Raw genomic sequence first — 20,487 nt, 5'->3', positions numbered from 1 at the left:
AGTAATGTAAAAATTCTTTCTCATTTTTGATTTAAAAGAATTGCAATGAATCATTTGATCGACCCAAAAAAAATCGATCCCAAGTCTCAACCCAACTTATACATGTCACGAACCTAATCAGAAGATGGTAGGTAACTTTAGGCAAGTAAGCAAGCAAGTAAGAAAGAAAGAGAGGGAGAGGAAAAGTCTCTACGTAAAAAATTAAGACTTTCTCTCCATCTATCATCACATCAATTCATCCATGTATACATCATCCGGATCCTCTTACTTTCTCCCTCCTTCCTTGATCATCCTTTTTTTTTCTCGCACCATTCTCTTTCCACCCATTCAGCCATACATCCAGTCATTCCGTCCTGAATTCCATTTCCCCACCTCTCCCACCTCATTTCCAACTCTCCAAACTCTGAATCTAAGAGCTAACCTTCTCCCTCATCATTCCCATCCACTGCTGAAAGCTCATTCCCTGATCCGCCCTATCCTCTACCAACAGCGTCTGCGCCCACAATTTCAAAGACGGTTCGCCGTCTTCTCTCACCACATACAAATGCGGCACGACAATACTACCAACACCTCTACTCCTATAATCTCTGGCTTTCTGGAACACATTTCTAACCCTCTCACTGAAATCATTATCCAATTCCGGTAGTGTCGCTTTCCCAACCTTTAGTTTCGAGCGATCCGAAATATCAAATACATCAGCTAACAATTGAGGAACAGCGTCGCGTCCGACCCAAAGGAATTGTGTTTGGCCGTCATCAATGAGATAGAGACCGAATGGGACGAGACGTTCCGATGAAAGATTCATTGGTGGAGGAAGGACGATTTGATTTGTTTCTGGATCGGGGATACCAGCATTATCGGGCATATCATGTAATGAGTACAGACGTGGATAGATGTATTGCATCAAGAGTGGAAGAGGAAGTGTAGATAATTGGCAAAGAGCCGCAGATCTCAGATCCGAAGGAATTTGAGCCGATTTTCGAAGTCCAACATTCTTGATGAGACCAAGGAATAGAACTGGTAATCCACGAAGGTTAGCAGGGAATTGAAGTCCGCCGCCACCCATATTTCCACCTGCAAGTTCTTTCTTGAATGTTTGGAGAAGCTCAATCAATTTAGATTGGAGAGCTTCACGTGCAGGCTCCAGTCCACCACTCAATGCACGCTCAACGGCCTTATGACTGAAGTAAGTAGTAATTGCGCATTGATCAGCAGAAGCATAAACATCTTGAAGGTTAGTTGTTGTAGGCAACGACAAAGTCATAACCCTAATACGACGTTCTCCGTTACTTGTAGTGTGCAAGACGGCCGTTTGCATGCAAACAAAGTTCTTGGTGAGGGACTCATCGATAGCAACTTCGACAACATAGCTTTGATCGCGAGGGAAGGCTGGGAAGGCACAGAGATCCGAACTTCGGTTGAAGAAGTTACCGTAGAAAGTGCTCATTCGGAGACCAGTAGTAGCACGAACACGTAACACTGCCTCAAGACCAATCTCAGCAGATAGATAATCACTGAACTCGGTAGCGAATTTGATAGCGTCTTCGCTTCTTCCAGCATTCCACCCAGGGTAGAAATAGGTTTGTCCACCAGTATATCTTGGAAGGTTGCTGAGAGAAGCAACATCCTGATATTGTGATGAGAATAAGAACATATCGATGGAAACTTGATTCTTTGAACATTCGACTGCAAAACTCTTGTAGAAACTGTTGGCTGTTTGCAATAGACCACTCTCCTTTGAGGTTCCCAGTAACTTTTTATCCTCACGCATCTCTAATTTGCCAAATCCAACATTGGGTAACGAAGCAGTGATTACAACAATCTTTCCACCAAGAGGAGAGATAAGTTTGTGACCAGCACGGAGAGCTGAACCCATACATGATCCATTGTTTGTGTTGGTCTGGAACATTTGAGGAAGAGTCATGAGGAATTTCTCTACATTCAATCTGCACTCAGACAATGGTACCAATAGCTCTTGAGGAACTGGAAGGAAAGGCTCCTCCAGATCACTAACAACAAGCATATTTGTCTCTCCATTCTCTTCCGTATCTTTTGGGACTTGGAAGTAGTGTAAGCTGGAGTCTACAGCCATGAATCCAACTCTTGTTCTTCGATCCGCATTTGGTATCCTGTTGAGACTGTCGAGAATAGTTCTGGCACTAGTAGCCAACAAGCCACAAGATACAGAAGCAAAACTGACATCGAACAAGAAGAGATAGACAAGTGGTTGTGGAGGTCTAACCATATATTCTTGTGGTGCGACAAATTCCACAACTGCGTGGTTCAGCTCCGGTCGTTGCCATCGGTCAACACTTTGTTGTGCAGCTGCATCCCAATCGAAAGCTTGTGGAACATCGTTTGTGAGGTTACACATATTACACCTCCATCTGTGGCCATGGTCGAGGAATGAAACATATGGGTTGATGTATGAACGACATCTTCTACAACGTGAAATGACTTGGTCTTGAACAACTGGTACTGGATCGTCAACATCGTGTAATGAAGTATATGGCTGTATAACTAATGCGAAAGGAAGTTTCGATTTCTTGAGGAGAGAATTGGTCGTAGGAACCGCATTCAAAGTGGATCTAACATATTTTGGTGGGCAGTTCGCATTCGGGGAAGGGGTAACACTTGACTATTTAAGCATTAGCATAGGATTCCATAAAATAGACATTCAAACTTACATTTGCAGGCAAAACAATTGGAGGAGGGGGTAAATCCAGCTCTGCGACATTGAAAGGTTGGTTGGTGAGGTCTGTAGGATAAAGCTGATTCAAAGCAACCTGGGCTGGAGCACCACCAGGACGAGCTTGAGCCGCAATAGGTTGTTGCGGTCCACCCATTCCCATCTGCCCCATTCCTTGAGTAATTCCCGCTACACCAGGAGTGACAGGTGTGCCTGGACCAGGATATCCAGCATCAGGAGGTTGATAACCTCCCACACCGCCGCCATATTGCGGTTGAGAGAAACCGCCTTGAGGAGCGCCAACCATGCCGGCTTGTGGAGCTCCATATGCAGCAGCAGGATCTGGTTGAGCTTGATATCCGCCATATGCAGCAGGTGCTTGTGCGGGTTGAAATTGAGCACCGCCATGTGTTTGTCCTCCTAATGCTGAATTTGCACCTTGACCAAAATCATAAGCTTGTGTCGCATAACCCCTCTTCTTCTTCTTTCCGGCATCTGCTCCTGGTGGTCCAGCTTGTTGTGTAGGAGAAGTTACCGGTTGTTCATAGCCGGGTTGCGCGGGACTTTGCTGTGCGTATGGGTCTTGAGGGGGATAAGCTTGGCCTGGATACCCATCTTGTGGTGCCGCCATATTTGCTATTGTTTTAATTCTCTGGGGCAGCGATTCCGAGATTTAAAATGTGGGTGTAGTGGCGCAAGAAAATTGGTGGTCGCCCTTGGAAGCTTGATGTTGTCCTGTTCGAGGGGTAGGTCGAGTATGGAAAGTGTCAAGTCAATACCCAAGCTTAGAATTCTTGGATAGATCTACGATAGTTGATAGTCTCAAGGAACACGTTGCTAAGAAGGCACTTCCTAGGCGGATGAGATCCGAACAGATTGTCCCAAAGTCAAGGGGTAGATTCAGACAATAAGAGAGGATTCGAAGATTATAATCAATTCATTCATGACACTGAATTGAATTGAGTTGAAGTTTGTATGGGAAATGGATTAATGTGAATTTGGTTGAGATTCCACAGCACTCGCTCTCTGAAAGGAATCCTGGCCTTTCGGCTTTCATCATTCACGCCCACCGACCTGGTGAACCGACCAACATCTCACCCAGACCTGGTGGCCCACCAAAAGTGCCCTCGCCCAAATTATCCTGTCCCGCAGCATCACGTGCTATGTATTTTTATAAACATGCAGACATGCATAGCACAAGGCACAAGCACAGCCTTGCAAAGCCTTACAGAGTACATACATAGCCTTACCGTGGGTGGAGAGTGACTGTTCGGGCTGTGCTGACTGCGCAATCTCTAAATCTCTAATTAGAGAATCCCTAAAATCCCTAAAATCCCCAAAATCCCTCTCTAGATTGCGTTTTACCAGGATAAACATCCTAAATTAATAATAACACAACCTCCAGCCCTCCAATCTGAGACTTATCATCTACCGGCACATACATATACTTCTCCAACATCCTATTTTGTGGTTCGAATCTACATTCTCCATTTGAAAGACAAACACAAAGGTTTGTTCATTGTATACCCATAATAATAATAAATCCATCTTATCCTCTTCAAATAAAAAAACAATGGCCTGGGGATCTTCATCAAAGCCCCCTCCACCACCCCGCTCTGCTTTAAGGTATGTCCAGCTGTTGCCAGTTATTTCTTTGTCTCTTGTACGAGCTTGGGAGCTTTGTCACATATACCAGCCACTCTTCTCCTTACCTGCTCCTCTCTATTCTCTATCTTCAAGAAACAAGACAATCCAAAAATAAAACATGTAGAGCGTCAAACCCCCCCAAAACAATAGCTAACCATGCTCCCAACCAACAGCAAGCTTCTCCCTCTCGTCATCTTCCTCGTCATCCTCGCCGCATTCGCATTCGTCGGCTACCAGGTCTACCTCGTCACGCAACAAGTGTCGAAATCTGCCTCGGACAAAATGGCCTCCAAGAATGTTTCGTTCACCAAAGATGGCGTCAAAGTCGGAGTTAAAGAGTTGAAGAATGAAAATTATGTGGACAGAACCCAAGGCTTCTTGGTCAAGGCTTGGAATTTAAGTGAATGGCCTGCGTATCGATCAAGATTGGGATGGAATAGTCCCAAGGAGAATGGAAATGGTGAGAAAGTGGAATCTAGGAAACCGTAAGTTTGGCCTCTGCTTTGAATGCGCCAAGAGAATGAGGGAAGAGTGTATGGAAGGATTATGGAAATTATGTTTCCAGTTCTCCTCTTGCTGTTCCCGTCTTCCTTCCAAACAACATGCTCTCAGAAAATAACTAATTTTTCCATTTCGCCCTTCAGATATTCGCGCTCCTCATCCAGCAGATAAACTAAAACGTTCTTCTGCGCAAATCTCGCTAAGACCCAAATCTATTTCTTCACATTTTGTATTACTGTTCTCGTTCTCAAGTTTCTCGTTACCAAGTTCCCTTTCAACCAGACCAGAGAATATCCTCTGTGGTGAAATCAACACAGTCGCTAGTATTTTCGGTTGCGCAGAGCATGGAATCTTGGGAAAGGATCGATGGATGGGGCATTCATCGATATTTTTATATTACAGATTTACAGTACTCATTCTACAGTACTCATTCATCTTCCAACTCTGGTTGCCAGGCTGGATTGAAAGAGGAGGTCATCTAGAGTTCCAGAACACCATCACTTGTGATTGCGCAAAAGTTGGATTTAGGGAACAGATGGGCGTTGATCAGATATTTTCATTTTCATTGAGATTTTCATCTGGTACTTTATTTTATTTCATCTCTAGCTCTCTTCATCGGCCCACGATTACTGGTTTTACGACGACACACGTACGAGTATTTACTAGGTCATCTTAAACTCAAATTCATGAACCTTCTTCACGAAAGGCTTATGATACTAGATATATAGCAAAGCTATACCAATTACATTTTCATTCTCAAATCAGAATCCCGCATCCTCCTCGTTTCTTCACGTAAAAGTTGAGAAGTAGATACACAGAATTAAAGGATAATGCTTCTTCAACACGAGATCATTCGTAACATTCCAACTAGATTGATCATTCACAGCGTTTTGAGAAATTCTATTTCTAATCAGATGACCAAAGAAAAGCTTGCCAACTTTTAAACCCTCTAATAAATATGGTTATTTCATAATCTTCTTTAAATTGGCCTCATATACACATCTACCTACTCTGATACCGATCGATATCCAAGCAATGCACCATTCTGATGTGGTCTGAATACTACACTTGCTTAAACCTTAACCTAATCCATTAATACTCCTCCTCTTCCTCCCACTACTACTCCTACAGAATATACATCAAATAAATCTCCCAATATCAAAACACACTTCTTTTCTGTTCTTTTCTTTTCTTGCCTAAATACCTACCTACCTATTCACCCCCGTATCTCCTTCCTTCCTTCCTTGCCTCCCTCCTTTCTTCTCTCTCTCTCTCTCTAGATCTCCCTTTCACAAAACATGTTCGGGTTCCATTCTATCCCATCTCCAAGAGAAAGTACAGTACAACACCTCGACATCTCATCTCTCCTTGCCATAAACTATACATGTCACGATGCGGAGTAGAAAGGAATAAGATTTCTTGATTTTATTTGCGATGATTATAATCCTTTATTCACAACACCCCCTTCCTTCCTTCCTCTCGAGTATCTATATAATATAAGATAAGATACTGTATATGCATTTTACCTATATATATATAACAAATCCAAGCCCTTCCCTACCCTATGCTAACACCATAAACACCAAAACACACCCATCCCACCCCGAGTTTTTTCTTCTTCTTGCGGGCTGACTTGTAGATGTAGAGTTATAGACAGAGATGTACAAGATGTACAAGAGTGAACAACAGTATACGCCTTTCCCGAGGACCATTCCTTTCCATTCCCTTCCTTGCCTCTCCTTGCCTCTCCTTTCCTTTCCTTTCCGTGACCAAAATTCAAATCCAAACTCAACCAACCAGTACGCTCCATACCCTTCCATCCCATCCCATTCCAAAACCATCCCATTCCCATTCCCACCCCAGCTCCATTACAAAACATAGTACCAAGCACCTCCAAAAAAAACCACCCCTATTCAAAGCCTCGCTCTACCCAAATCCTCCCATCAAACCGTCGTCTCCCACCATCCCAATCCCTCCAACCACGCGTATTTCTTTCCCTGCTCATTACTAATTTTCCAACCCAAATCTCCTGTTTTCTGCATCGCATTTGAATTTCCGGCCCCATTCCCATTCAAGCCCAACCCATATTTACTCTGTTGATATTGAAGCATGACACTACTACTCAACCCATTTCCATTCATTGCTCCTATCCCATTTAACCCCACTCCCCCTACATTTCCACTACTAGTCTCCAGCACGCCTCTCCCCAAATGTTGTTGTTCTTGTTCTTGTTTTTGTTGTTGCTGCTGCTGCTGCTGTTCCTCTCTCGCCTTCTCTATCGCAGCCTTCCGTTCCCTTTCCCACATTTCCCTCTTCATAGCTTCTCGTTGTTGAAAATTGAGTGCCGAAATGGAAGGGGGGAGCGTGGGCATAATTGCCGGATTACCTGGAGGTCTAACAGAGTTTGTCGCGTTCGGTGGTGCGTAGCCCATGTTATCGCGACGGACGATCATGGATGGAAGACGGAGTTGGAGCTATTGTGTGTTAGTATTGATTTTTGTATGCCTGTGGTACATACGCAATGGAAAGATGGTAGGGTGAGAGAGTAAGAGGAAAGAAAGAACTTACACAACTAACAACCTTCGCCTGATTTAAGCCCATGACTTCCGAAATGAATTTGAATCGCCCCTTAACCCACAATCTCTGCGAATCCGTCGTAAAATCACTACAGCTAACTGATAACAGCGGCCAGATTGTATAAACCCCTCCCAATGCCTTAACACCAGTAGCATCGTTGCCACTCATCGGATCTCCCGGTTTCAATCTTCCCTCGGCATCTAAATGCCACCCAAACATAAAAGGAACAGAAGCAATAATATCAGAAATCATTTCCTGACCCAACCTCGACATTTGCGCGTACTCCGGCGTGGTTCGGTAGTCGACGGGATAGCATGTCCATGCTGCACAACGGATGATTATTGCAGCGATGAATATCCTTGATACGCGGGAGAAATTCCATGATGAGCAGACAAACACATCGGCGTAAAGGTCAACTCGTCCAGGACATACATCGGCTTTTGTAATATCACCCCCAGGAATATTATCTACCCATGCTACCGTTTGTTTTGTTTGCGTTTCTTCCCATCTTTGATACTCTTGCTCTAGTTCTAGAGCACGATGCATAATCTCATTCACCAATTCGGTAGTCTCCGGTGACCGGGGATGTGACATTAGAATTCTGTTCAGATCACCACGCAGTTCGGCTACTTGAAGGTTTAATCTGTTCACAAAGGCAGCCCCTTCATCTTTCTGAGCATCAGCGCACCACCAGTCGGCGCCTAGCATGGGGGTTTTGGATGAAGATAGACAGTTGACAAGCTAAGTGCATATTAGTATCAAAGCCATTAAGAAGAGGGGCAACTAGCGTACCATTTGTCCGCGAACAGTTTGAAATAAAGCAACACCGACTTTCGTCCTTAACTGTTTTTTGCCTCTCATCTTCACTATTTGTACAGCTCCATCGATATGCGATCCCCAAGCCGTGATACTCGCTTTCTCTTGAGTGATGGTTTCGAAGAATCCCAGTAATATAATCGAAGCTAACGTCTGATCGGCTTTTTGTTGTACTGAATTTTGTAGCGCCAAATTAACAACCTTCAAGGCCTTGGCGTAATTCTCAATAGCTAAATGCATTAAATTGCTTCCTCTTGCATTTGGTCTGTTTGCTAAAGAAGCCATAGCCACAGCTTGGAAGGAAAGTGACAACGCCGAGTCAGAAGCTTCCGTCTTGATTAATGGCAATACCCAGTCAAACGAGCCTCGTGCTTGTCCGCTTTGTGGTATAATGACGAAATTTGACATGAAATAACATGGTGCCTGTTGCTCGATAGGGCTGGCGAAGGCCACTTGTAATCCTAGGGCATCTGAGGATGAAGCATCATTGCCGTCGGGTTCAATCTTGGCCAGATCCATTCCAGTCGTTGAATACATCAACTCGGCATCGGAGGAACTTGAGTTAGACATAATTGAAAACTTGCGACTTGCATCACTTCTATTTACCGGTCCGATCTGGGTATTGTTATTGCTGCCCCTCTTGTTCTTTAATGATCGTCGTGCTCGTCTTTCTGTAGCTTTTGTCTCATTACGGAAGACAAGATCGAAGTCATCCTTGTATCCTGGACATTGTCGTCTTGATTTCTGACACTGGTTGCAAGTAGGTTTGGTTTCATCACACTATGAGGATGATATTAGCAAACCAAAAGTTCTCTTTGATAGACAACGTAAAGACCACACCTTTATCCTTCGAGTTCTGCACATCTGGCAGCCCCGTGAAGGCTTGCCACAGTATACCATCTTGATATACCTTGACTTTTTCGTCTATCCTTTGACAAGATGAACCCTTGATATGACAATAGGTTTAATTGAATACTTTTATTCCTTCCGGTTCACAATCGATCATCCAATTTCTCTGTCAAAGTTTCGAAAAGAGGAAATTCGAAGAAATGAACAAGTTGATGTGAATATACAGTAAACAATATATGGGACGAGGCTCTAAAACCCATGCGATATTGACAAATGGCTGTGCTTTAGATGTGAAACTCATACACGAAGTTACAACTCGGTAACAGCTCCGATGAGACAAGCTAGAACAAGCTTTATTCCTCCGATTATACCTCGGTCACAAGTTTGAGTACGAAGTTGGCGAAGAATAAAAGTGCGTGCTAGGAATAAGCATGTAAAACAGAAGGGATAGTCAAACTGACTTGATGGTGGAATATAGAGATACCGGTAGCAGCGGAGAAAAAGGATTGAAATATATGATTTAGATGGAAAAAGAAACAAGACGTATTGACATCTGTCAGTCTAGGATGTTTAGATGTTTAATAAGTTCAAGGCGTTGGAGTCGTTGAAAGATAGCCACTGATGGTACACCAGGTATTGGGGGTGTAAATTGTAACTACCTAGACGGTTACTAGTTAGCGGGTTTGAGTGTTGGTAGCGAGAGCGAGTAGTAAGTAGCAAGCAGCAAGTGGCATTTAAAACAAAACTATCTAGATTTACCGGTAGATTGTTTCGAGGATCGAAAGACGATGATCAAGGAAAACTGGGGCGGAGGGGAAAAAGCATTGAAAGGCAAGCAGGCAAGCAGGCAAGCAGGCAAGCATACAAGCAAGCATTCAAGCACCACCACTTTTTTCCCTCCTTACCAGTTGAATCAATCGTGCAGCTGGTCGCCGATGTCAAGGGACATTTGATGCAAACTCTATCCTCTAGTCAAGGGTCTCCCCTGGAAGATAGACCTCTGAGCGATCAATACCACCCCTAACCCCTCTTTTGGGGGCACTTCTTTTTATGTTTTGAATGGCAGGGGACTGGCAGGAAGATGGAAAGCCGAACGTTTTATACTGCAGAGCAGAGCAGGATGTGTTTGTTGACAGCGTGGAGGGGAGTAGCTGGCAAAACTCTCAGCTGAATGTATGGTTGGAGAAGATGAAAATGAAAATGGAAATGGATTACCTGAAAAGGGCAACGGGTCTAAAAGATTTAGAAACGCTTTACCAATGCAATGATAACAAGCAACCATTCGTTCGACCACCACCCTCGAATGAGATTGGATAAATTACCTACCGGTTCGAGCCGGCAGCTATGCTAACCTGCTAAGTAGATAGGACCTTTCTTTTCTGCCAAGGGGATTGCCGTCGCCGGAGAATAAGGAAATTGTAGGGAGAGTCTGGATTATGATTATCAACGAAATGCGAAATACTCGGTTCAATTAAGATATCCGACTAGATCCGACCTAGATTCCTCACAATTCTGCCATGGCACTGCGTACAAACCGTTCATAATGTTGTTTGGTAAAGGGGCAGTGGGGCAAGCGGGTAGTTTGGTTAAAACGGTAAAACGACTTGCTATCAGTGCTATGATTCCTTGGGCGGATTATGAAGCAAAGTGCCAAAGGACTATCTAATCGTGCGACGGTCAACGGTCAAAGACAGTCTCACTGTTGGATTCTCAAAGCATGTCACCTCTCTAGCCGTGCGATGTGAAGGTTCAAATGTTACGTGTGCATAGGTAGAGACACATACATATACATGTGCGAGGATACGTATACGCATATATTATACATGCACTCATTATCCGGGGAGTCTCCCGCTAGAAGAACACTTACGCGAACAATACGAGAAAGATCGGCCATCAAGACTGTCACTGTTTGTTGTGGTCGCGGTGGTGGTTCTTGGGCTAGATGCATGGGAATGCATGGTGCTGAGATGTGTGCAGCTAGGTGCAGCTATGTACGATGTGCGATGTACGATGTGCGTGCAACTAAGATGCTTGCTGTATGGGTCATGATTGGACCTCCGACATGGGTCTCTCGACAGATGAAGTAGATCAGGTCATACTGCCGCGAGAGATCGACAGCGTGCCTTTGGCAACTTTCATCTATTGCAACACACATAGTATGCAGAAATGCGTCCTTCATTCGCAGTCAGACATTCAATGGCTTGTCATCGAACGATAAGTGGAATAACGGTGTCCCGTAATAACGGCATCTACCGCAAGTCATTCCAAGTCATCGGCATTGAATCCAAGTCCACTAATAAAGAGGTTACCGTTACATTCGTGAAATGCATAGATCGACCTCGATTTTTGCTCCAATTTGACCACAACCCGCTTACAAAGTACCCTGGGTACACACCAACGTCGGCAAACGCATTCCAACATTCATTTCCGCTCTTCGCGACATCAGATCAAGCAAATCTACTTCGTATGCGGCAACACCACCTTCAAACCTAATCCATCCTGCCATGCCACGCCATGCCATGCTACACCACGCCGCCTTCAATCTCCAATCTCAGATTCCCATTGAGATTTCCCGTTCTGCAAGATCCCGAGCCGCTCTACCTTAAGGTTGCCATTCACTGCTCCATCCCGGAACCTCTTTCCATCTCCCCTTCAATCCCGATTCCCCAAGATCAAGCCCAAGTCTCTTCACTAACAAGGGTTCTTTCGATCGATACATTTCCTGACAGGTTGCTGCAGCTATATTTCCAAATGAAATCCACGCATCCGCCAATCCCATTCTTCACAACCACAATTTCCTCAAGCTCTTCTCCATCTCTTTGCCTCTTCAAAAAAGCACACAACTTCCAGATCCACCTGCATCTATCAAATCAAATCAAACTATGCTTCCCAGGTTTCTCGAGGTCTACGTACATCTTCCCAAAACCCATCCACCTACCCCACCAGAACGCGACCCAAGCGCAACATCCCCCTCAAGGATCAAATATACAGAACGACTGGGGTTTCAGGCTAACGCCTAATATTTCCCAATTCATTTGTGCAAACAAGATCTCACTGGACCATTTTTGGCGAATGTAGACGAACCCTGAGACCTCAACTCTCCGGGCCTCCGGAATCGTCTTGAGAGGATGAGGCGTGAGGTAGCAGCCTCGAATCGATCGATGGGTTGCTGATGCCGATGATGGAATCTAAGATGGATAGGATGGATGATGGCTTGCCCCACTGCTAAACCATGGGTTTGGAATTTGCTTTGTTTGATATTTAAGACATTTTATGCTAACGGCTGATTCAATTAGACGATATATGCTACTAGTAGGGCATATTTCTTATTCTTTTGACGGCAAGAGAATTCTCTAGAAGCTCTACACGACAATGCATGTCGTCAGGTCAGGGGACTATCATCAGCTTCTGGCATGGAAACGCCAATTTCAGCTCCTCCCCCTCGTCCTTTCTATGCACAGATGTATATGCACTCGATCTGCCCAAAAATTCTTAAAACGGTAACCTAGTCCAAAGGCATGCTTACCAATAACCTTATTGGGACTGCTTTGCATGCATGTATCAAGTCCTTGGAAGATTGGCGAACTGTCGGACGAATTGGCCAAGGGTCGTCTTCGCCTTAGATCGTTTGCCAGATCTGTCAATTGAGCATACGCACATTCTCCCCCGGCATGCCCCATCTCTTTCTCACCAGTGGACTCACCTCCTCGTTCCTCCCTACCTCAATCCGATTCAATGTGTCTCGTCTCGTCTCGTTTCACCCAATCTCAACGCCCTCTCCATCTCCATCCCCCGCCCCCTTCGTCCCGTTCCCTCTGAAGAAGAGCAAGGTATAACAGGACCCCAGTACCCGGATACCTACCACATCATACATACATTATTGACGCATCCAAGGTGTCATCAATCACAGATCGATCCAAAATCATCCACACCATGACATTCCCATTTCTTGACCCACAATCAAATTCCTTTTCTGCACCACTTGCATGCCGTCGCATCCATCCCATTCGATTCTATTCCTGCACATTTGCGCATAGCTACTGCTACATCCTGTGCTGTATGTACCACACTGCATATGCGAGATCCAAACTACCATTCCTACAGGTAACAGAACCACCCATCTACCCACTTCCCGTCAATCCCCATCCCCATCTCCATCTCTAAACCAATCACCTAACCCATCCCATCCCATCCCATCCCATCCCATCCCATCCCACCTCATCATCCTCATCCATCCATCTACTCATTCGCAAACATTCCCCAATTCATCCATCCCTCTCCCTCTCTCCATCAAAGTCCCCCCAACCTTCTCCTCTACCTTCCAATCACAATCACAACCACTAAAACCCCCCTGTCTTAAATCCGAACACTTGCATCTATCTACTGTTGTACCTGTACTACTACTACTACCACTACTACTACTACTACTATACATCGTCCAAGCCCATCGTCCATCTCCATACGATACGAGACGATATAATCTCCGACCACGGCGTTAAGTAAAACCCAGGGACTTTTTATCTCTTACTTCACTTTCAGCTTTCTATACATACATACATACATACATACATACATACATGCAATCCACAATCTCGCCATCCAGCTAACATCCCCCCCCCCCATTAACAATAGGACCCGATCCCTTAGGGGAAGATTATCCATACATCATGCATGCATACATACATGCAAGTATGTACGCACGCATGCTCATTGAATATTCAAAACTCAAAATTCAAAATTCAAAATTCAAAATTCAAAATTCAAAATTCAAATTCTAAAAGGCTCACGAAGCTCGTGGACAGAAGAACAGACGGACAGGTGAACAGACGAATAGACAAACGACATCGCTATAATACCAATACGCTGTATATAGAATCTAGAATCTGAATAGATACAGAGATACAGAGATAGATGAATAAACAAATATCAATGTGCTATTTCGAAACATACACACTGCGAGTTCCTAGATAGATGAATACTCAGTATGCTTTCCATCTATCTACCTATCCATTTACACAAAGTACTATGTAGATAAATGGATAGGTAGGTAGATATGTATCATAGCTGTAGTTATAGCTGTGCCTAACAACCCATCCACCAAATCTATTAACGAACCAGCGCGCTCTAATCCCAACCTTAACCCCTATCCACGACGCAGTTTACTAATTCATCTTTTGTAACTTGTATATTCTTGGCACATCTCCATTCTCCCATTCCTTCCCTTTCCATTCCATCTATCATTATTTCCTCTCTTCTCTCCGACCCCCCTTCCCTCCCATTCCCTTCCCTTTCCTTCCTTTCCTTTTCTTTTCCGCCCATCCATCCTCTCCCCCCTCACCAATCATCTAATTATCAAAAAGTCCCGCCACCCCCTCCAAATCATCAATCTCACTCTTAATCTTCCTATTATCCTCAACTGGTCCCCTCATAAAAGCCTCTTGCATTTTACTCCTCTCCTTCCTCACTACACTTGCACTCTTCGAGATCCTCCCCTGTTCACTAATACTGATACCCTTCAAATCCTTCAACAGATCCAATATCAACGCCCGCTGGGTTCTCTGTTGAACACCATGCACTGTTAAAGCCTCGATACATTTATTTACTGCTTTTTCTTGAATGCCAGGTAAACTGAGGAGGATTTGCTTGGGGGTGTCTGTAACGGGTGCATAGTGAGCCAGAATAGATGCGATGAGAGAAGCGAGATCTTTTTGTAGTTCTACGAAATAAGGTTCATTCAGTGACGAAATGGCAGCTTTTAGTACTTCGGTGCTGATGAATTCTCTGATTGATGAAGCGAGAGAAGAATCATTGCCCGAGGAAAACTCGGGAACAATGGATCGGAATACACGGAGGACAACCCCGCAGCAACGGGTATCTCTCATGCGAATGGCGTGCGTTAAGAAAAGTAGAAGAGATTCTAGGATAGCTTGTGATGTTAAGCAAAACTTTCTCATGCTTGGATATGAATTCGCTTGATTTTGAATGAATGTTGAAGCTTCTTTGGCTGACCTCGGTGCGGGTGTGCTTCCAATATCTAGCAAAGGGTTAGTCTTAGTAACGTATGTAAAGGCCATGGGTAATTTACTTGGTCGTGCTGGATCAAGGAATCCAGCAATCATCATGACAGATGTATGTGTTAGCTGTCGCAAGATGCTCTCCTCCTTCATCTCCTCAGTCAAAGTGTCTCCATCTGCAGGAACCACTTCCTTATGAGATAATCTCTCCCACTCGGAACTACATTTAGCATCCATCTGAGCGAAGCAGGAAGCCAATATAGGAGGTACGAAATGAGATCGAACTTCGACTGGGCAATCATCCACCATGAGTCGCACAACATTCAACAAAGCAATAAGTTGATGTGAAGACAAGCAATGGGCATCTGCGAATAGAGCATTTGCGAGCGGTCCAGGAAGCTCGCTAAAGCCATAGAAATCAACATCCAAACGACTCATAGAATAAAGTATCGAGTAACAAGACTCTCTAACAGTACGAATCGAGCCTCGTATAGACGATGCAAGACCTTCCATGGTAGATTTGGTACCAGTAACTCTAGCATAGAAGTCATCTTTACTTCCGACCGAAATTCCAGATTGCCAGAAGCGGTCTGTTAAAATTCGACTAACAATTGGTGCCATCTCTGAGGGCAGTTCATTCCAATTTGCAGGATTATGAAATGCATGTGCATGACTATAAAAATTAGGAAGAAGATCCGAAAATAAGCAGTTCCACTCTTACCTTAAGTATCTTAGAAGGGTTGGCAATATAATTGGCAATGCATCTCGCCATAAGCTGCAGGAAACCTTGTACGCAGGGTCTTCTTTCTCAAGCTTCTCGGTCGAGCAGCCTAGGAATGATTTTGTAGTTCTCAATGGTAGTGCCTGTACTTAGCTTAGCAATAGTCTCATGCGCTCGACAGTATCGGATATACCTTTAGTCTTTCTTCCATATCCTTCTGTATCGATTGGGCTTCTGAGTCAAGCTGAAAAGTGGACCAATCCTGTATCTCATGAACTCGCCTTGTGACAAGAAAGTCTCTTACGCGGTTCAACCCTAGTAGGTTACAGAAACCAGAGAACCCTTCGACTGCATGATTCATTTCTGTATCTTGCCAGCTTGCCTGGACAGGTGTTAAAAATCCTTGCAGCTTTTGTAAACGAACTTCTGGGTCGATTTTGGAGTTACGATGGCTGCCAAAATTAGTACGATATCTCAGGTTTAGTTGTGTGGAACAACATACATGATTGTGAATAAGAAAGTTTGATAAGATGTCTGACGTTTCTTATCAAGATTTCTGGTGGAAATAATTTCATCGACCTTTGCTTGGAGTTGATCATAGACATCCTGCGGGCTTGAATCAGTAAACATATCTTAATGATTTTAAAGAGACTTACTAATAGTTGATCAGGCATTTTCCCAGCTAGTCGTTGCAATTCATAAGCAGACTCTGCTTGTAGCTCTTTCACAGCTTCCGTATAAGCTGAGGCGTTTGGATACTCCATGGGTTGTGTCATCAAAATGTGTTCTAGCACTTTTAGCATGAAGCCCACTTTCTTGTCTAAAGCGGTGGTTGAAAAGGCCACGGCAAGTTGTATAATTCTCTTTTGGATGATTGGATCCTAGTGGCGAGGTTAGTCGAGACTAAGAAAAGTGTGACTTCAACAAACCTCAAACTTGAGCTCCAGCAATCGTTGACACCAAGTTTCTAGATTGTCTTCTATACTTGTGCGCTCTTGTTCCTGTGGATAGTCAGCTGGATGTGCCAATCTTGCTGTGTGTGTAATTACATCTCGTTGAGGGTCAGAGCCATGGCCTGCTCTCCATTTCATATATCCCTTGAGTGCTGCTTCTACTACGGTAAAATTCTTATCAACTCGTAATACTGCGATTGAGGTCTTGGAATAGTTTTCCACTAAGATTGGGTCAATCAATTGCGATTTGAAATTGGGGGGTGAGAGGGGGAGGGGCAAGCTACCAGAAAATGGGGGGCATCCATCATAAAGGTGCTGCAAAGAGTTATCCACTTGACTTAAAATATGATAGATGGCCTCTGATTGCTTTTGTCGAACGACAAGTTCTATGATTTGAGAGCAATATCGTCGATAATTCCCAAGGAATGCGTGTCTCTCTGGCTGCGTATCGATATCTTCCTGTAGAAATAAGAATTCCGGATCTTCGCAGTCGTCTGGCATGTTCTCATATCGAATAAGGCGTGAACTAGAAAGTTCTAGAAGGGGTGCAATTAAAGGTGTTATAAAAGAAGATCCCCCAATAATTGGCGAGCGAAGTAATTTTGTCCAGGTAAGAATAATGGGTATCGAAACGACAAGGCTTTGACTTTGAGCAATAGCAAGAAAAAGATTCAGGAGGTTAGAAAGATCGCAAGATTCGGGTATAGCTGAAATTTTGGATTCTATGAAGACTCCGAGATTTGACATCATCTACATGAGGTCAGTATGAACGGGTTGGTTGTCAAAAGTGTGTCAAACCTCAGAAAACTTTTTAGCAAATAAATACTTTTCATCGTCAATATCATTTGCGTCTACCACAGACCATTGGAATAGATTTCGTAGTAGACCAACCACTTCGCTGGTATACATCGGGCACACAAGCTCTAAGAATTCTTCATCGGAAAAATGCACACGAGTGTAAAGTGCAAATAGAGCTTGAACAGACGCCTGCAAAGGATATCAGTTCTAAAAGCTAGTTTCACAGGTACTGTTTTAAACTTACCAGTTGCACGGGTGTACTAGGCGCAGCGAGACATTTGCACATATATTGCACGCATTGAGCACTGGAGATGGCTTTTGGTACGGTCCAGGGTACCACGGATCTATAAACAGCCAGTATCTTCACTGCACAGCTCTGATACTGAGGACTCGAAATGTCCAGTTGAAGGCACTGGCCTAGCAATCCACCAATTCTTACAAGCCAACCTTCATCTCCATGTCTCAAAACGGTACCTAGCTGTCGATTTGGGAATGCTTCTGATAGTACAATCGCAGGTGTGAAGATTTCCACACAAGCTTTGCTCAGAGCACCCTCGCGCAAAACCGTGACAGCGTCTTCACCGTTGAAGACCTCATCGGAGAGGGTTTCGAGAACAAACAGAACAAATTCCTTATAAACCACAGTACCTGGAAGCTCCCATAGACCCACGAGAAGCTTATCCATATCAATCCACTCTGATCCCCAGCTCCTCTTCGCAATCTCTACCCAAAGTTGTGCTGTCTTGTTTCGCAGATATGAGGGGTCCTCTTGAGCCAAATTCTCCGCGAGTTGAATGACCCATTGTCGCAGCGCACTTGCTTGCCCTTCCGAATATGCTGCCCATTTATGTTTTATCGCATGCTCTAAAAGAGAAAGTGCATAGTGACGTACGACTGGTTCTTGCGATTTATCGGATGCTAGAGTAAATCCATGATAAGGAGCTTCGTCTTCGGCCTTGATATTCTCTAGGAAACTCGAGGCTTGTTGGCGAGACTGGTTCGACGAATACGGAGCATGGACAAGCTTCAAGGCTTCGTGAATTTGTGACAATAATGCCGTGTTTCCATTGGCATGAGAAGCTGATACCTCGTGGGTAGTCGTGTTATGCCCATTAGCAGACCCGTTCATGGTGACCTATTACTGGATGGCGGAGGCTAGAAAGTCAAGAAAATCTTTGCAGATTCTTGGGATTTATTTCGCAGAGATACCCGTCTTTATAGAGAGAGTCTCGAATTATGTGGTCTAACCTAAATTTATGTGAGAGTTAGATGTTCAAAGAGCTTTATCGAATTGCTTCGCAAACGCTTAAGTGAAGTTTATGAGAATTACAATCAATAGAAAAGTGAGAGTTTTGTGTCAGCGTAATTAAAGAAGGTACAGGAAGTCGGTATTGAATGAAATCCTCGTGTGCTGAGTTCATTCGAGAATATTGTACAGTAGAGAGAGGATTTGATACCGAAGATCTAAAGTAAGTAAACCAAAGCAATATCACTTGTACAGTGAATCCAGATGTAGCCTTCTTCCCTACTTTTCAGCGGTTGCTGCAGCCTTGCGGACCCACCCAATCACATCAATTACATAATCATGATGAAGTCGGCAATGCATCAATTATCAAATCTCCGATCCGGGGTTGAATTCTCAACGTCAATTCCACTACCCAGGCGAGCCAGGCCCGTAGTACAAAATGGCCAAATGCATTGATTTGATGAGATTCTCAAATCAAACTGTAATGAATATAACGAACACATTGAAAGTTCGATGTATCGTAGACATTGTGGTTCTATGGTTCAGGGTAGCCATACTACCATCCTAAACTGTCTTCTTAGATGGTAATATCTCTATTTCGCCAGGTGCCATGAGAATCTAGATGTTTGGACCATCAGTTCATCAACTGCATAACAAAATACTGTGAAAATACAAGTATATTTGAATCCTTATTAGCTCTGAGCTCTCTCCACTCGCGTCTAATCTCATTACCCCTTTTGGCGCTCTGTTCATTCGTTCTTCTCTTAACCAGCGCCCTTCTAATAATCTTCGCCTTCTACTGTTCTCGTTACTTTCAGGGATGCCTTACCTTCCTGACTTGGGATGTGTCCTTCATTGACAGATCGCTTGTTCTAAAGTGTTTCTCGGGCAGTACTTTAGCTGCATACACTCCCAATATTGGGTATTAATTCCGAGATACTCTATTATCCCTTTCATATGAGGTCTTTGCGGATGAATTTGGAATGGAGCGGGATCTATATCTTCCAGCGGGCTACGTAGAGGGTCCTGCTTATCACTCACTCCATATATCTTCATCTGTCTATCTGGTTGAAGGAATTGAAGCATCGAGGCTACCAGACACTCTACGCAGGCAGGGAAACTACAGAGCAAACATATCACCTATTCGAAGATTCGCAAATTGGCAAACACTCTTAGTTTAACCTCAAACAATACATTCTTTCTTCCTTTTAAATTTGTTGTGTTGCTACAATCGAGTGAGAAGGCGTAATTCGTTCTCGAACAGTAAGCCTTTAATGCACAAGTCACTTTCGAATGTCTAGCCCCGCTACAACTCAATTTATCCACCCTCTTTCCTCCACAGTCTACCCCTAAAACAGAATCATTATTAGAAACAGAGAGACTCGAACTTCCATCACACATACTTACGGTAGGTCTGAACCACGAGAGCACTCAGAGGTGCTCCACATGCAGTCCGTCCACAATGAGAGATGAGCATTCTACTATTGAACTATGTTTCCGGTCGATTTGAGGTGTTTGATTAGAAGAGGAAGTTGTTTTGATATTTGCTATGAGTTTGGAAAGTGAGATTAGAGAAGAGTATCCCCCAAAAAAACCCCCAGACTATCTCATCACATAAACAGAAAACCAACACCCCCAGAATATCACTACAAATAACACCCATTACCTACCGCCTA

General features: G+C 44.0%; 4 protein-coding genes across 4 annotated transcripts; 1 reads left to right on the top strand and 3 right to left on the bottom strand.

The window, feature by feature from the left end:
* Positions 1–5: 5 nt before the first annotated feature.
* Positions 6–3,783, bottom strand: BCIN_02g08330 (hypothetical protein). Its single transcript, XM_001547564.2, has 2 exons — positions 2,688–3,783; positions 6–2,638 (listed from the first exon to the last, which is right to left on the bottom strand). Exons 1-2 carry the CDS (start codon positions 3,318–3,320, stop codon positions 410–412), a joined length of 2,862 nt encoding a protein of 953 aa, XP_001547614.1. The 5' UTR covers positions 3,321–3,783; the 3' UTR covers positions 6–409.
* Positions 3,784–3,999: 216 nt separating this feature from the next.
* BCIN_02g08320 (hypothetical protein) lies at positions 4,000–5,678 on the top strand. The gene is made up of 3 exons (XM_001547566.2): positions 4,000–4,315; positions 4,510–4,821; positions 4,981–5,678. The coding sequence occupies exons 1-3, from the start codon at positions 4,263–4,265 to the stop codon at positions 5,006–5,008; spliced, it is 393 nt and encodes a 130-aa protein (XP_001547616.1). The 5' UTR covers positions 4,000–4,262; the 3' UTR covers positions 5,009–5,678.
* Positions 5,679–6,257: 579 nt separating this feature from the next.
* Bcltf6 lies at positions 6,258–9,968 on the bottom strand. Its single transcript, XM_024691574.1, has 5 exons — positions 9,839–9,968; positions 9,071–9,738; positions 8,207–9,010; positions 7,406–8,155; positions 6,258–7,311 (listed from the first exon to the last, which is right to left on the bottom strand). Exons 2-5 carry the CDS (start codon positions 9,128–9,130, stop codon positions 6,781–6,783), a joined length of 2,145 nt encoding a protein of 714 aa, XP_024547345.1. The 5' UTR covers positions 9,131–9,738; positions 9,839–9,968; the 3' UTR covers positions 6,258–6,780.
* Positions 9,969–13,927: 3,959 nt separating this feature from the next.
* On the bottom strand, positions 13,928–19,056 carry Bcmsn5. The gene is made up of 11 exons (XM_024691573.1): positions 17,810–19,056; positions 17,566–17,754; positions 17,052–17,517; positions 16,864–16,988; positions 16,744–16,815; positions 16,471–16,695; positions 16,317–16,420; positions 16,008–16,266; positions 15,815–15,957; positions 15,165–15,766; positions 13,928–15,113 (listed from the first exon to the last, which is right to left on the bottom strand). The coding sequence occupies exons 1-11, from the start codon at positions 18,692–18,694 to the stop codon at positions 14,425–14,427; spliced, it is 3,759 nt and encodes a 1,252-aa protein (XP_024547344.1). The 5' UTR covers positions 18,695–19,056; the 3' UTR covers positions 13,928–14,424.
* Between the last annotated feature and the right edge of the window lie 1,431 nt (positions 19,057–20,487).

Source organism: Botrytis cinerea, chromosome 2 (assembly GCF_000143535.2).
Source record: "Botrytis cinerea B05.10 chromosome 2, complete sequence".
NCBI lineage: Eukaryota > Fungi > Ascomycota > Leotiomycetes > Helotiales > Sclerotiniaceae > Botrytis > Botrytis cinerea.
Note: the sequence above shows the minus strand (reverse complement) of the source record. Positions and strands in the feature narration are given on the sequence as shown.